This window comes from Crinia signifera, chromosome 4 (assembly GCF_055691185.1).
Source record: "Crinia signifera chromosome 4, ASM5569118v1, whole genome shotgun sequence".
In the NCBI taxonomy this organism is placed as follows: domain Eukaryota; kingdom Metazoa; phylum Chordata; class Amphibia; order Anura; family Myobatrachidae; genus Crinia; species Crinia signifera.
In genome coordinates, this window is record NC_139220.1 from 110,428,535 (window position 1) to 110,441,514 (window position 12,980).

At 42.2% G+C, this 12,980-nt stretch overlaps 1 protein-coding gene across 1 annotated transcript in view; it reads right to left on the minus strand.

Moving 5' to 3' along the window:
• LOC146074288 (sodium-coupled monocarboxylate transporter 1-like) overlaps positions 1-12,308 on the minus strand; it is a 61,032-nt gene extending 48,724 nt beyond the window's left edge. Inside the window, exons 1-5 of the mRNA XM_083182217.1 lie at positions 11,958-12,308; positions 9,558-9,623; positions 7,156-7,207; positions 2,466-2,533; positions 907-1,061 (exon numbers count right to left, since the gene is read on the minus strand). Coding sequence (XP_083038343.1) covers positions 907-1,061; positions 2,466-2,533; positions 7,156-7,207; positions 9,558-9,623; positions 11,958-12,308 — 692 coding nt within the window. The remainder of the gene's footprint in view (positions 1-906; positions 1,062-2,465; positions 2,534-7,155; positions 7,208-9,557; positions 9,624-11,957) is intronic.
• Positions 12,309-12,980: the final 672 nt, after the last annotated feature.

A 12,980-nucleotide genomic window follows, 5' to 3' on the forward strand; every position in this document is an offset into this window, starting at 1 on the left:
GGACCATATGGGGAGGCTGCAATCTTTCCTTCCCATCTTCCCAGTTGACTGATGTCACAGGACACCACCTGGACAGCGCCCTCCCCCTGAACGGGATACTACAAGCCTTAGAATGTCAGAGTTTGATAAATGAGGAATGTCCATTCCGGAGTTCTGGAGTCTCCAAGGCTTAGTACTTCTTTCCCTGTAGGAGAATGCACTTAGTTATTGTGCATGTAAAAATTACGTTATCCCAGAAAAGAAGAAACAAATTTTGCTTTCATGTTTTCAGATGTTTCTGCGTAAAGCCCCATACACACTAGTCAATTCCCACGACCCCGATATTGGCGCAACATGGCCATCATTAACGAGGACCCCCATCATCTGAACATGCAAGAAGAGGGAAAGGGTCCTTAATGATGCATGGGAGTGCGCACAGTTAACAATAGTCAGTGTACGCACTAGGCGATATTGTAAAAGATATTGCTCAGAAGGGCCCTTCTGAACGATATATTTTACTATATCGCCTAGTGTGTATGGGGCTTTATAGATTTCCAGAGAAAGGCAGATATCCAATGGCTCGTGGTAAAATATCGGGATGTTTATTCCATGTTTTTCTAATTTTTCAAGATATTATTTTACAGGCAATCCAATTATATTGCCATAAAAATATTTATTTTTGCAAGAAAACACACAGGTCCAGTGAAACCTGTGTGTTTTCACCAGACTCAGGTCCCTGTTCCCACAAATACAGGGCTACTTTGAGGAATTGGTTATTGGTCAATAGCCTATCGTTGCTAATTGGATAACCACTGCCGAAATAATTATCCACGGTCAATGATGCGGGTAATTGGATACTGCCCATGACTCAGATCAATGATAGAACACAATGTGAGTTATAAAATACACTAGGCATTACATACTTACTCCCAAAAATTCAATCTCTCTCCATAATAGGCATCATCGAGGATACGCTGGATTCCTCCCTGCACCACTATACCTCTTATGATGACAGCTACAAAACCTGCTATCATAATTACTATCTGGAATGCATCTGTCCAGATTACAGCTTTCAGACCACCCTAGGAGGAAGACATGGCAAGATGTTATACTGTAGACTTTTTTAATGTATTACTACATTAAATTGGTAATATCGGTTGTATGTAATGGGCTATGCTTTCCTCCAAATTAGAGAGCCTTATACTGACTGAGTACCCATTGACCAATCCTGTAAGTGCTTGTAGAGTGATGGAAGCAGTGTAACAATGGTGCTAAATGCCCTATAAAAGGTACTAGATCTATTCACAAAGCAAAACCAAACCGGAAACATTGGTCATGGAGTGAGCGTTCAGCTTTTATGCATGAACCTGTTTTTACATTTTTGCTGAAATGTTTAACAGCTTCTATGGAGACTTCTGTATATTTTATTTATGATTTCATTTATAGATTTTATACTTTAAAATTGAGATGTATAGCAGCCGATCATTACAATAACTTACATCAGTGGATAGTGACAGCTGCAGTATGAAAGCAGGATATAGTGTGTAAACTGATATTAAATAATAATATCTTCTTTTGCCATTAGATAGTCTAGTTCAGCGGTTCTCAAACTGTGGGTCCTAAGCTCAGAATGGGTCCCGACAAGTGGTGGCCCCATAGGTTGGGCTGCTGCTCAGTCCATAATTCAGATAGGGAAACCACAGCACCTGCCCATATTATCCCAGAAAATAAGAAACACATTTCCCTTTCATGTTTTCAGACGTTCCTGCATAAAGCCCCATACACACTAGTCAATTCCCACGACCTTGATACTGGCGCTGAGCACAGGCTTTATGTCAGTGTCTGTGTTGGTGGTGGTGGTGGTGGGGGGTGGACAGGGAACAAAGAAAACTCCTTAAGTAAACACCCACTGCATCATTTTTCCATCCTCCTGTCTCCCTCTTCCATTCCCCATTACCCACTGCCTCCCTGTCACAAAAATGTTCACTTCACTTGTTTGGAACCTCTGCAATGCTGCTGTGCATGCGCCGTCTGCTGACCACACATGTGGTGGCCATTCTGTGGCAATTCGCTGGTGTCCAGTAAAAATATAAATATTGTCTGACAGGGTCCCAGAGCAAAATAGTTTGAGAACCAAAGGTCTAGTTTACTTTATAACCTTAACCCATAAATTGTTGCCTACAATTGCTCAGTCTGCTCCAGATTCAGGTGAAATGGAAAGCAGGTAGCAAAATAACGAAATTAGAAAAGTATTACAAATAAATAAATAATACGCATTTTTTTTAAGTAAAAAATGTTGCTGCGTATGTATTAAGCAGAGCAATCAAAATGGCAAATACTGTTGTAATATTGTTCACAGTTTTTATAGTGTTGAGAATTTTTGTAATAATACCAACAATTAAAATGAGGACAGAAATCTAAATTTGTTTAGGAAACACAAAATCATGGCATATAATAACAAATCCAAAAGTAACAAGACAACATACCATTGAACAGTAGAACGTGCACACTAGTCCAGTTGCAATCATTGCCCCCCAAAGATTAAATCCTGAGACTGAAATGAACAAAACAAAAGTCAAAATAATAATTAAAATAAATAATATGCCCATTCAAAAAAGTATAGCAAAATGCCCATATACAGCATATACCCGACCTTTGTTATCTAAACTTCTTATCTAAATGTATTATGGGTCACAGCCCCAGGCCTCTCATTAGACGTCACAATGATGGCAATTATTAGAGGTATGCTAGAGCCAGAAAGTGGAGTCATTAATGACCTAGAAATACACCTATATTAATACACTTATATTAACTTAGCACTAATAGGTTCACACCTCAAATGACAGCCTCGTGATCCATTTCTGTAGATTCTTGTTTTGTGTTATGTGCAAGATTTGCAATAGAAGTCAAGTGAAGGATTGTTCTCCCCCCTTTTATTTAAGCAGCCATACATACTGTAAAGTAGGTCAGGATACTGAGGAAAATTTACGAGGTACTATTTGCCTATTTCATGATTGTATGGAATGGCAAAGCTGCAAGGATTCGGCAGTGCAATTCCGTTTCATTACAATTTAAATGCAGCAGGAGGTGTCAGTAGTAGATAAACACCACCTGCCTGCATTTTCTGGTTCCAAGTGCTGCTGGTTCCAAGTTTTACATCGGAGTACGATGCCTTGGATCATGTTTGTGATTGGTTTAGGCACTGGTCAGCCTAATTAGTATGCTAGCTTGCTGTAGGATCAGTGTCAGTGCAGCCATCGGGGGGGGGGGGGGGGGGGTGTTCTCCAAGTCCCAGCATGCGGGGGGAGGCTTGCTGGGACTCATAGATCCATCGAGGACAGCCCCGGGCTTCAGCATGGGCAGGTAAGTTCTGGAGGGGGGGACCCCTTCTTTGGGGGGGGGGGTCCCCACTTCCCCATGCTGACCGGTCAGGGGTATGAATGCTTTGGCCGAGAGGACTTGTATAAAAAGTCTCCCCCCTGGCTGTGGCATTACCCTGCTGGCTGGTTGGGCCTGGTGCTGGTTGTTGAAATACGGGGGACCCCTAGTCATTTTGTCCCCCGTATTTTGGGAACCAGGACCGGCCCTTGAGCCTGGTGCTTGTTTTATGAAATCCTGGGGACCCCTATTTGTTTTGCCCCGTGATTTTATGAAACTAGGACCGGCTCTTTGAGCCCGGGGCTGGTTATGCTCTGGAGGGAGGACCCCACGCCGTTTTTTTTTTCCAATTTTTTATTTAACTCTATTTTTACACCAGAAACATGCACAGATCACAATGATCTGTGCATGTCTCTGACCAATTCGCACATCAGAACCTGGTCTGAAAAAAGTGCTATTTATAGACACCTCAAAAGTGCGATTTCCGTTCGCGCATCTCATTAAATATGCGTTTTGTATACTTTTCTGTGTGAAACATCTGGATGCGATAAAAATGCAAATTTTTCCCGCACATTGAGAAAGTGCAATTTTTCGAGGGAAAAAATGCGATTTACGGGACGATTTGAGGAAAAAATGTGATAACGCCATTTTGTTTTTAATTATCGCCAAAAACACAAAATCGGACTCTATTAAATGTCACCCAATATAACCACAAATAATTATTTAAAAAAATTAAAGGATTAAGTATTCCCTTTTCAAATTTAAAGTGCACCTGGTCCAGTATTCGGAAACTTGTATTTTATATAAAGTTCACTTTTAGCCGTCAGCAGTGGCGTAACTCCCGGAGGCAATGGAGACATTTGCCGCCGGGCGTTAGCCACTAGGGGGGGCACAGAGGAGCCAGAACCAGGCATCCCCTGTCCTTCGGCTTCTGCATTGAGCGGCAACGCACCTCAGGCTCAGTCACAGCAGGAGAGAAGGAGCCAGTGCCACAACTAGGGGGGGGGCATGACGCAGGAGCCAGATCAAAGCACCGTTTCCAGTCACTGCTGCTGCGGCAGCCGGGTCCTGTGTGCACTCACTGCAGGCATGAAACTGAAAGTAAACTATACTTTCAGTTTCTTCCCTGTAGTGCTGTCTGTGCACCCGGCAGCCAGATGAAGATGGGGCTAGTATTCTCAGCCCCTGACACCCCTCACCAGTCACCAGCCTTTCCAAAGTTTTTATGAAGCAGTCAACAGGCTCTGGAGGAGCTGGACAGTCCGAAAAGGGGGAGGGGCCAAACGGCAGGACCTCAGGATGAATGGTGAGTGTGACAAGGTGCACTCTATGTCCCTCTATGTATTTATCTGTGTAACTATGTATATGTTCATGGGTGTTACTATCTGTGAATAGGTGTGTGACTGTATATGTATGCATACTGGTGTTTGACTATGTATATATGAGTGAATGTATGCATAGGTGTATGTATTCATGTGTGTGACTATATATGTGTGATTTTATGTATATTGTGTACACAGTTGCACACATGCTGACGGGGACTAAGGGGAGGATGTGTGCTGGTGTGTGACAGAGATCCGAGTTTCAGCTACTTCCTACTTTCCCGATGTTAGTGGTTAATAGATGCTGTGCGGATGTGCATAGCATCTATTTCTGGATACAGAGGAGCTGGGGGGCATGGCCAGCAGCTCAAAGAGTGCTGGCCTTGCCCCCTCAGGGGTGAAAACATGTCTTCACAGCAGTGAGGAAATTTTGAGGTTACACCTCCTGGTTGCTAGACCAAGCCCCCAAAATCCAGGTGCTGGACATCAACGCGTGCATGCTAATAATGTTGGGAGGTATGTTAGTGTATGGGGGTAACTGATTTTAGCTGTGGTATTTGGGGGGGGGGCAGGTACGGTCTGTTGATCTGAGGATCACTTACCATGTATGTATAGTGTGTGTGTGTGTGTGTGTGTAGGGGGGCACTACAATCTTTGTCGCCTCCGGGCACCTGGTATGAACTTACGCCACTGGCCGTCAGCAATTTGATTATCACAGTCTTGTGTTTCAATGGCAGTCTCCACCATAAAAGCTGGGCCGTTTCACTGTTTGGTATATTATACAGTGCAAGGTTGTTTATAGACGCGCGGTCACCGCGTCTATCACCTGCACCTCCGTGCGCTGCTTATCCGGGTTGGTAGATGCTAGAGTGTCCCTACGGTGTAAAGGCAGGTGGGGAGCAGACCTATAGATGTTTTTAGCTGGTCCTTGCTCTCACCCTCCTTGCCTAAGCCGCTGTTGGATTCGTGTGGTTGGCGTATCTCTCACTGATGCTGCCACTTCTCAGCTTTCTCACTGGAGTTCTCTAGGTGCTGCCGGATACATAGTCTGGAAGTATGCATCAGGATAGTTGGCTGCAGGTGCAATCACCTCTTCACCTGCTGTAACGGTGGGTGATGGAAGTTTCTCTACTGGCAATCCACGGTGCCACAGGACAGGATGGGTGTACAGTAAGAAGCCTACGGATGTCAGCCAGGATGTTCCTGACGAAGCTCCTCCTGTGAAGCGTACACACACCAAACACACCGTATGTGTGCCCCCTGGCCTCCCTCATGAAATGCATTTTGATCTGTATTAGTTTAAAAGTGGTGCGTTCCTTTGTCTCCAGGATCTGAGCCTACTGAAGCCAGAGACGCGGTGTGTGACGTCTAACACCGCGCTTCTCTGACTCGCAGGCAGACTGACCTCTGTTGGTGTTGCAGCCAGCACACCCCGCTCTACCCCCATACAGGCAAATTGCGGCTTCTGCTTACCACTGCCCTCCCAGCTGGCTGATTGGGCGATATCAGTTCTCAGCCAAAGGGGGTACAGAGCAGTTACCCACAGCCGCTTGACCTCACGCCGCAGTAACAGGCACTCCAATATGGCCTGACTATATACCTCTTTTGCAGGCTACAACGAGAGGCATACGGTCTGCCTATTGGTCTTTTCTCCCTTTATGTATCTGTCTGACCCATGATTGATCCTTCTATTAAAGATCACAAATATATCTAGTTAGGGAATATACCTGCCTTCCCTAGACTGACCTCACATTGTGGAAAAAGTATTAAAAGCCAACACTCTGGGCATTTGTGATACCTAATTGTGATCTTCAGCGTCTATCATACATGCATGTCAGTCAAGGAGACAATACCTCCCTGAAATCCATGCACCAAAAGTTAAGACCAAACGGGAGAAGAAACTCATTAATATTGTCTCAAACAGTACATAATAGATTATACATTGTTAGTCCAGCGATTAACGCACCACTACTGAAATCATATATAAATACAAGAGGGGAAACGTATCTCGGGGCCCCACAGTGTGAGGATTTACTATCCTTTTTAATTCACTGTCCGTGTCTTACATGTATTTGTGTGTTATATTTCCCAACATTCATGTTAATAAAGTGTTTGAATAAAAGTAACATTTTAACAAACATCGTCAAGTGCCCCACACAGTGACATTCTTTCTCTTTCTGCTCCAATTGTATTCTAACAGTGTCCAGTGGTAGCACACCCCTAGTATTTCATGATTTCATGAAGACAAATACTCATTCATAAGGGGCCTCCCAAAAATATACACTGAGATATTTTTTCTGTACAACTGGCCAACAAAACCCTCCTTTTTCCTGTACATTTCAGATTCTCTCACTCTATTACATTTCCCCCCTAGAGTCTGATTTTCCTGGTGCCAGGAGAAATCGTCTTGCCCTGTCCCTTGAAATAGAACATGGATTTTTGTTCTAGTTATTAAGATTTATATTGATTTACAAACCTTGATTCAGTGCCAGGGCAGGTGCATAGATCACAATGCCAGTATACAAAACCTGGAAATCAAACAAAATTGCAAATTAAATTTAAAAAAAATTGTGATCAGTGTTGAACTGTAATAATTGGATGTGGTCAGAATCCCAGTGGTCAGGACGTTGGCCTCCTACTGTTGGGGTGGTAGCACAGGGTCCACAACTGCAGAGAGCCTACATTAAATGGATCCATCACTATCATTTTTATTGATAGTTATCTTCTAACTGTGACGGTGATCCAACTATCTCGGTACTGTTACACACTGACTGACACAGATGACAAATTTTTTTCATGACTCACCAATGTTAAAATATGCGGATCAAGACCTTCGCCCCAGTTCCAGGACATTTTGTTACGTCAGTCCTGTGCATAGCACTGGTATGTGTATGTGGTATTTATGGGGAGTTTTTAGTAGAGGGCAAGGGATTGAGGCCCAATATTTCAGAATGCCCCTGAGGGACATGGCATACTGTGATGTGTAACATGGCCACATACCCTTGTATGCATTCCAGCCCAAGTTTTACTTAAATACTATGCAAAATAAAATATGAAATGTGATTAATTAAATGAATGTTTGATAACCAAACCTAGTTAGTTGATTAATTTACATAAAATATCGCTCAAATTTATTTCCCAAATCCTTACAAATTCTTGGAACACATGCCCAGGGACTGATTAAAGGTTTAAGGTGCCCTGGGCTAATACACATGTAGCTCCCCATGTAATGATGCTAAACACACGTGTATGGGCACTTAGGGACTCACCAGACATACTGCCCATGTGCATGTAACAAAGGTTATACAACTGGCATGTAGGATCTAAAGCTTGTGGCGTCTGAAGGAGACTTTGGCTTTAGGCTGCCCAGCTGGCGCTGTAGCACAATGTACATAAAGTAATGGTTCCATCAGTAAGTTACACCCCACAGTAAATCAGGATGGGTGATAGCTAGCAAGCATGGAAGGTACTTGTGTAGTTTCACAGCGGCAGTTACGTCGTCAGTTACGCCATCAGCTTCATGTTCCGGCGGCCAGCATAGTTAGTGTAGTCAGTCAGAAGTAGCTGTCACCGTGAAACTACACAAGTAACTGCCATACTGTTGCCGGGAACTGCATCTATGTCCCCGGTGTCCCGGGCAAGCCTACTCAGCGCCTCTCTCTCACCGCCTCTCCGCCGGCGCCAGCATGATCCCCTCTCCGCCAGAGGGGATCATGCTGGCGCCAGCGGTGTGAGAGAGGCGCTGAGTAGGCTTGCCAGGGACACCGGGGACAGAGATGCAGTTCCACTGGCAACAGTACGGTAGATATTGTGTAGTTTCACGGCAGCAGCCTACGCTGATAACATAGCTTAGGCTGCCGCCATGAAACTACACAAGTAAGGCAGCTATTGGGCTAGGTTCATAACGTAGATTAGGCTGCCACCGTGAAACTACACAAGTAAGGCAGCCGTTGGGCTATGCTAATAGCGTAGCTTCAAATGTAGCATAAACTGCCGCCATGAAACTACACAAGTACCACATGGAATAAATAAGACCTTCATTTTATTCTTTGGCTTTCATCTGCAGGGTGTATTAGGCAAAGCCAGTGCTTGTGGCTTCCACTCATAAGCTATATGGACAAAACAGAAGTGAATCCCAAACAACATACCCTAAATGGCATAAACATAATTTACTTAATTTAATATTTGTTTCTAAAATTCTCGATTGGAAACTTTTGGCCTAGGGGTGCCGTGTAAAGAATTCTGATACTCTAGGGTGCCGTGATTCAAGAAAGTTTGGGAACCGCTGGGCTAAACACATTGTTGCAGTGTTTAGATATGTTAATTAACCTGTACCTTTCCCGGTGAGGCGCTGTAGAGGAAAACACAGCTACAGCTACTACTACTACACTGTATATGATGAACCTTACCTAATTTATTTGAACTTTTCGTTTTTCCCTTTGGTGTTCTGCTTGTTTGACCTCAATGTAATGATTAACAGTGGCAGATACCAAAGTGCCGGCTCTTCTGCAATGACAGGAGCCAAGTGCTGCAGTTTTAAATTACCCAACAGAGCCCCAGCCAATTTGGTTTAATAACCCATGCCCAGCTATGGATATCCTGAAAACTGGGACCATTAGAGTGCCGTGAGGTCAGTGTTTGGGACGTCTGGTCTATTTTATGCATTGTTTTCAGTCTTTAGTGCCTATACTGAGCAAGTGTTGTCCCATTCTTGTGTACAAGCAGTGGATTCCATCACCATTGGACCAGTTAAGCTTCCCTTGTGTTCTATTAACCAGTTATACCAATACAAGCAATAGAACATATTATACATATATATATATATATATATATATATATATATATAAACAGTACATTTAATATAATGTATTTACTCACCATCTCTATTAGAAAAATGACTGTTCCAAGTGTCCGCACAACTTTGTTAAAGCGAAGTTCTAAATACTGTAAGAGAATTTGCATTAATCACTGCAAATGAGAACAATAATAATAATAACAATAATAATAATGCTAATAATAATAAAATCACAGAGAAACAATAGGCCAGGAGCTGCATATTATAGACAATTTACTGTACATGATGCAATATAGCGCTAGTCACATCCAGTAGTGGATCAGTATGAATGTAGTCTGATAACACTGTCTGATTTTTTCATTTTACATTTCGTAGCATCATACATATATTTTGTACTTTCACTATGCTGAGCACTTCTTTCACCAGGCTCATGTATCTGATAATATGGTATTTGAGTTCAGTTTTAACAAGTGAATGCTTGCATGCCGCGTTATGGCTGGAAACTCCTTAGCCAATTACACGTCTTTCATTTTTCGGTCAACAAAACCTTTCCACATATTCCATTAATCCGTGATGTTCATATAGTTTGTGACGGTACTAATCTTTCTCATCTTCAGAGTGCTCTTGGTGACATCAATTCAGTTTGTTGCAATAAGCTGTGTACATAACACTGTTCCAACATTGGGCCTATTTGGGACTTGATCACTGAGCACATTTTTCTCAAATGGGAAAAAAACATAAAACTATGTGCACTGCACTGCAGGTGGGGCTAATGGAATGTGCAGAGAGAGTTATGCTGGGTACACACCTACAGATCTATCTGTACAATCCATCTGGTGGGAACAAAAATCTGGCAATGTATGGGAGCATATGAGACTCAACCATTTGCTCCCAAATGCTGGAAAACAAACAAAAGTCATTCAAATATATTGGTTAATATATCATATTAAAATGAATAATCCTTTTTATCCGTTTTCCAGTGTTTGCGAGCAATTGATCGATTGTCATTTTATCCCATTGATTGCCAGATTTTTTATCCCAGTAGACAGATTGGACAGATAAATCTTTGTGTGTGTGTACCCAGGTTAAGAGTTGGTGGAGTTTTTTTTATTTCTGTGCAGGGTAAATACGGCTGCTTTGTTATTACACTGCAATTTAGCATTCAGTTTGAACACATCTCATCAAAATCCAAATCTCTTTGCCCCACCTGCAGTGCAGCATGGTTTTGTCCAGTTGAGAAAAAATGTGCTTTGTGATTAGAGAAAAAAGAAAAAGGTAGCGCTACTATACCAATGAGCTTTCAATAATGATGATAAAGTGCTGTGCAAATGAGGCCTACCTTTGAAAAAGCTGTCCTACAGACAGGCAAACGCGTTAGTAGCTGCAGGCCAGACACTCTGCCACTGCCTCATTTGCACAGCACTTTATCATCCGGACCAGTCTCCCTGTGGGATCCAGCCACAGTCACCTTTCTCCACCAAGTGGAACTCTGCTCTTTCTCGACATCACCCAGGAGGATACAGCTGCTATGCTTTCCTAAAAGTGGATCAATTCCCCTGGATGAATTTGCTTGGTAATTAGACCCATATCAGAGAAATCCACAATGACTGTGGATCACTAGGAACTTTCCTTTACAGGCGATACTACTAGGAACGGATGACTATTCAGTGATTTGATTGCAGATGTCAGTGGCCCCTTATTGTTGTTTTTAACTAAGTTTTTGCAATATGCATATTCCATTTATGCTTTATTTTATAAGTGTACAATAAATGTTTTTTTATTGAAGGCTCATTAGTATAGTAGAGCTACCTTTTTCTTTTTTCTGTTGCCATAACCTTTTTAAGGAGTTGGTCTCTCCTTACGGTAGCTGCTTGGCAAAAACATCCCACACCAGCGCCCATTTTTCCTCTACCAAGGTAGCAGAATACACTTTTCTTGCTTTGTGATTATGTCTGAATTCGGTCCATTGTTCTCACAGGTCCGTTCTCTCCTTTGAGCATATTTTACTCATTATTTAATTTGTCTGCCATTGATGCTCTTATTTGTTCTCTATGTTACTATCTATACATTTCCTCTGCCCTCCGCACCTGTGCACCTGCTGTTTCTGTCCTTAGTAACTCAGTTCCATATTCTACCTGTGGGCACCCGTTCTCTTGTATTCATGCTTGCAAGATGTATATTTTTCAGTATATTCATTGAATAAATAAATACATGTAATTCAAAGGAAATGTAATAGCAATATAGGACCAAATGTAATAGGGTGTGAGGATGAGAAAGTGAGAGATTTTGGGAGATTTTGTCCATTGTTTTAAGGCAGCAATCATTTACACAGAAATACCAGGTTGATTTTGCCATGTTATTGGTCGCCGCTTTAAAAAAAAAAAAGGGAAATCTCTTCCAAAATCTCTCACTTTCTGATTCTCACATCCTATTAGATTTGGCCCATAGAGTAATTGGTAAATAATAATCCCATTATAACATACCTCATATGTGCTTGCAATATTAAGTCTATAAAAAACAGGGAGGAAGAGTTCTGCGCAAATAATGACTACCAGTGCGTAGGATATAGCAAAGATGCTATACATTGCCCCAAAGCGGTATACATCAGCTGGAGTTCCTAGGATAGTGACTGCTGACATAAAGCTGGCAGTGAGGGACATTGCCACTGGCAGTGCTGTCATAGTTCTTCCTCCCGTCAGGAATTCCTTGGCTGTGGTCTTCCCCCGTCCTGCAAAGGCATAATACAGTCCAATGGCTGCAGAGATAGCCAACACTACAGCAAACACAACATAGTCCCAGGGGGAAAATAAACCAATGTCTTTGGAATCAGCCATAGCTTTTGCAGGTGCACTTCTTAGCACGGTTTCCTAAATCTGTATGATTTAACTATACTGGAGAACAGGTTTATAAATCACAGTAGAGAGAGTAGGCTGGGTCACATCTCTGCTGGTGCCAACTGTGACGCAATAGCCAGAGGGAATTTGCCATCAACTTCTGCCTATTAACTGTTATGAGGTGTGAAAAATATTTGCATAAGGGAACAATGATTTCTATGCTCTAAAATAAACAAATCTTTGTAATTCGCCTCCTACTCATACTTCTACTACTCCTACTTCTTCTAACTGTGATCAGCCAAAGCTCCGGAGAAACTGCCAGATTTCAGGCTTATAATTTATCCTTGAAAATGTACTTATATATCTTAAACAGGGGCTAATATTCTTGGCCCAGATTACTTTGTACATGATTCAGCTATTGCTTCACTAAATGCACCTGCACTGCTCTGCAAGGTGTGGAAATACGTCAAACCCTGAATTGGTAGTAGCAATTAGATTGGGAGTAGTACTAGTATATTATGTAGCTTTCACATCACATAAAACATTTTGAAACGTTTTGAAAAACTGTAATTTTAAATGGTATTTTAAACGGGTCTAGTGTTCATATTGCAGCAGATTACCATTTAAAAATACCGTTTAAGTACAATTCACATCACCAGTCAAGCCGTTTAA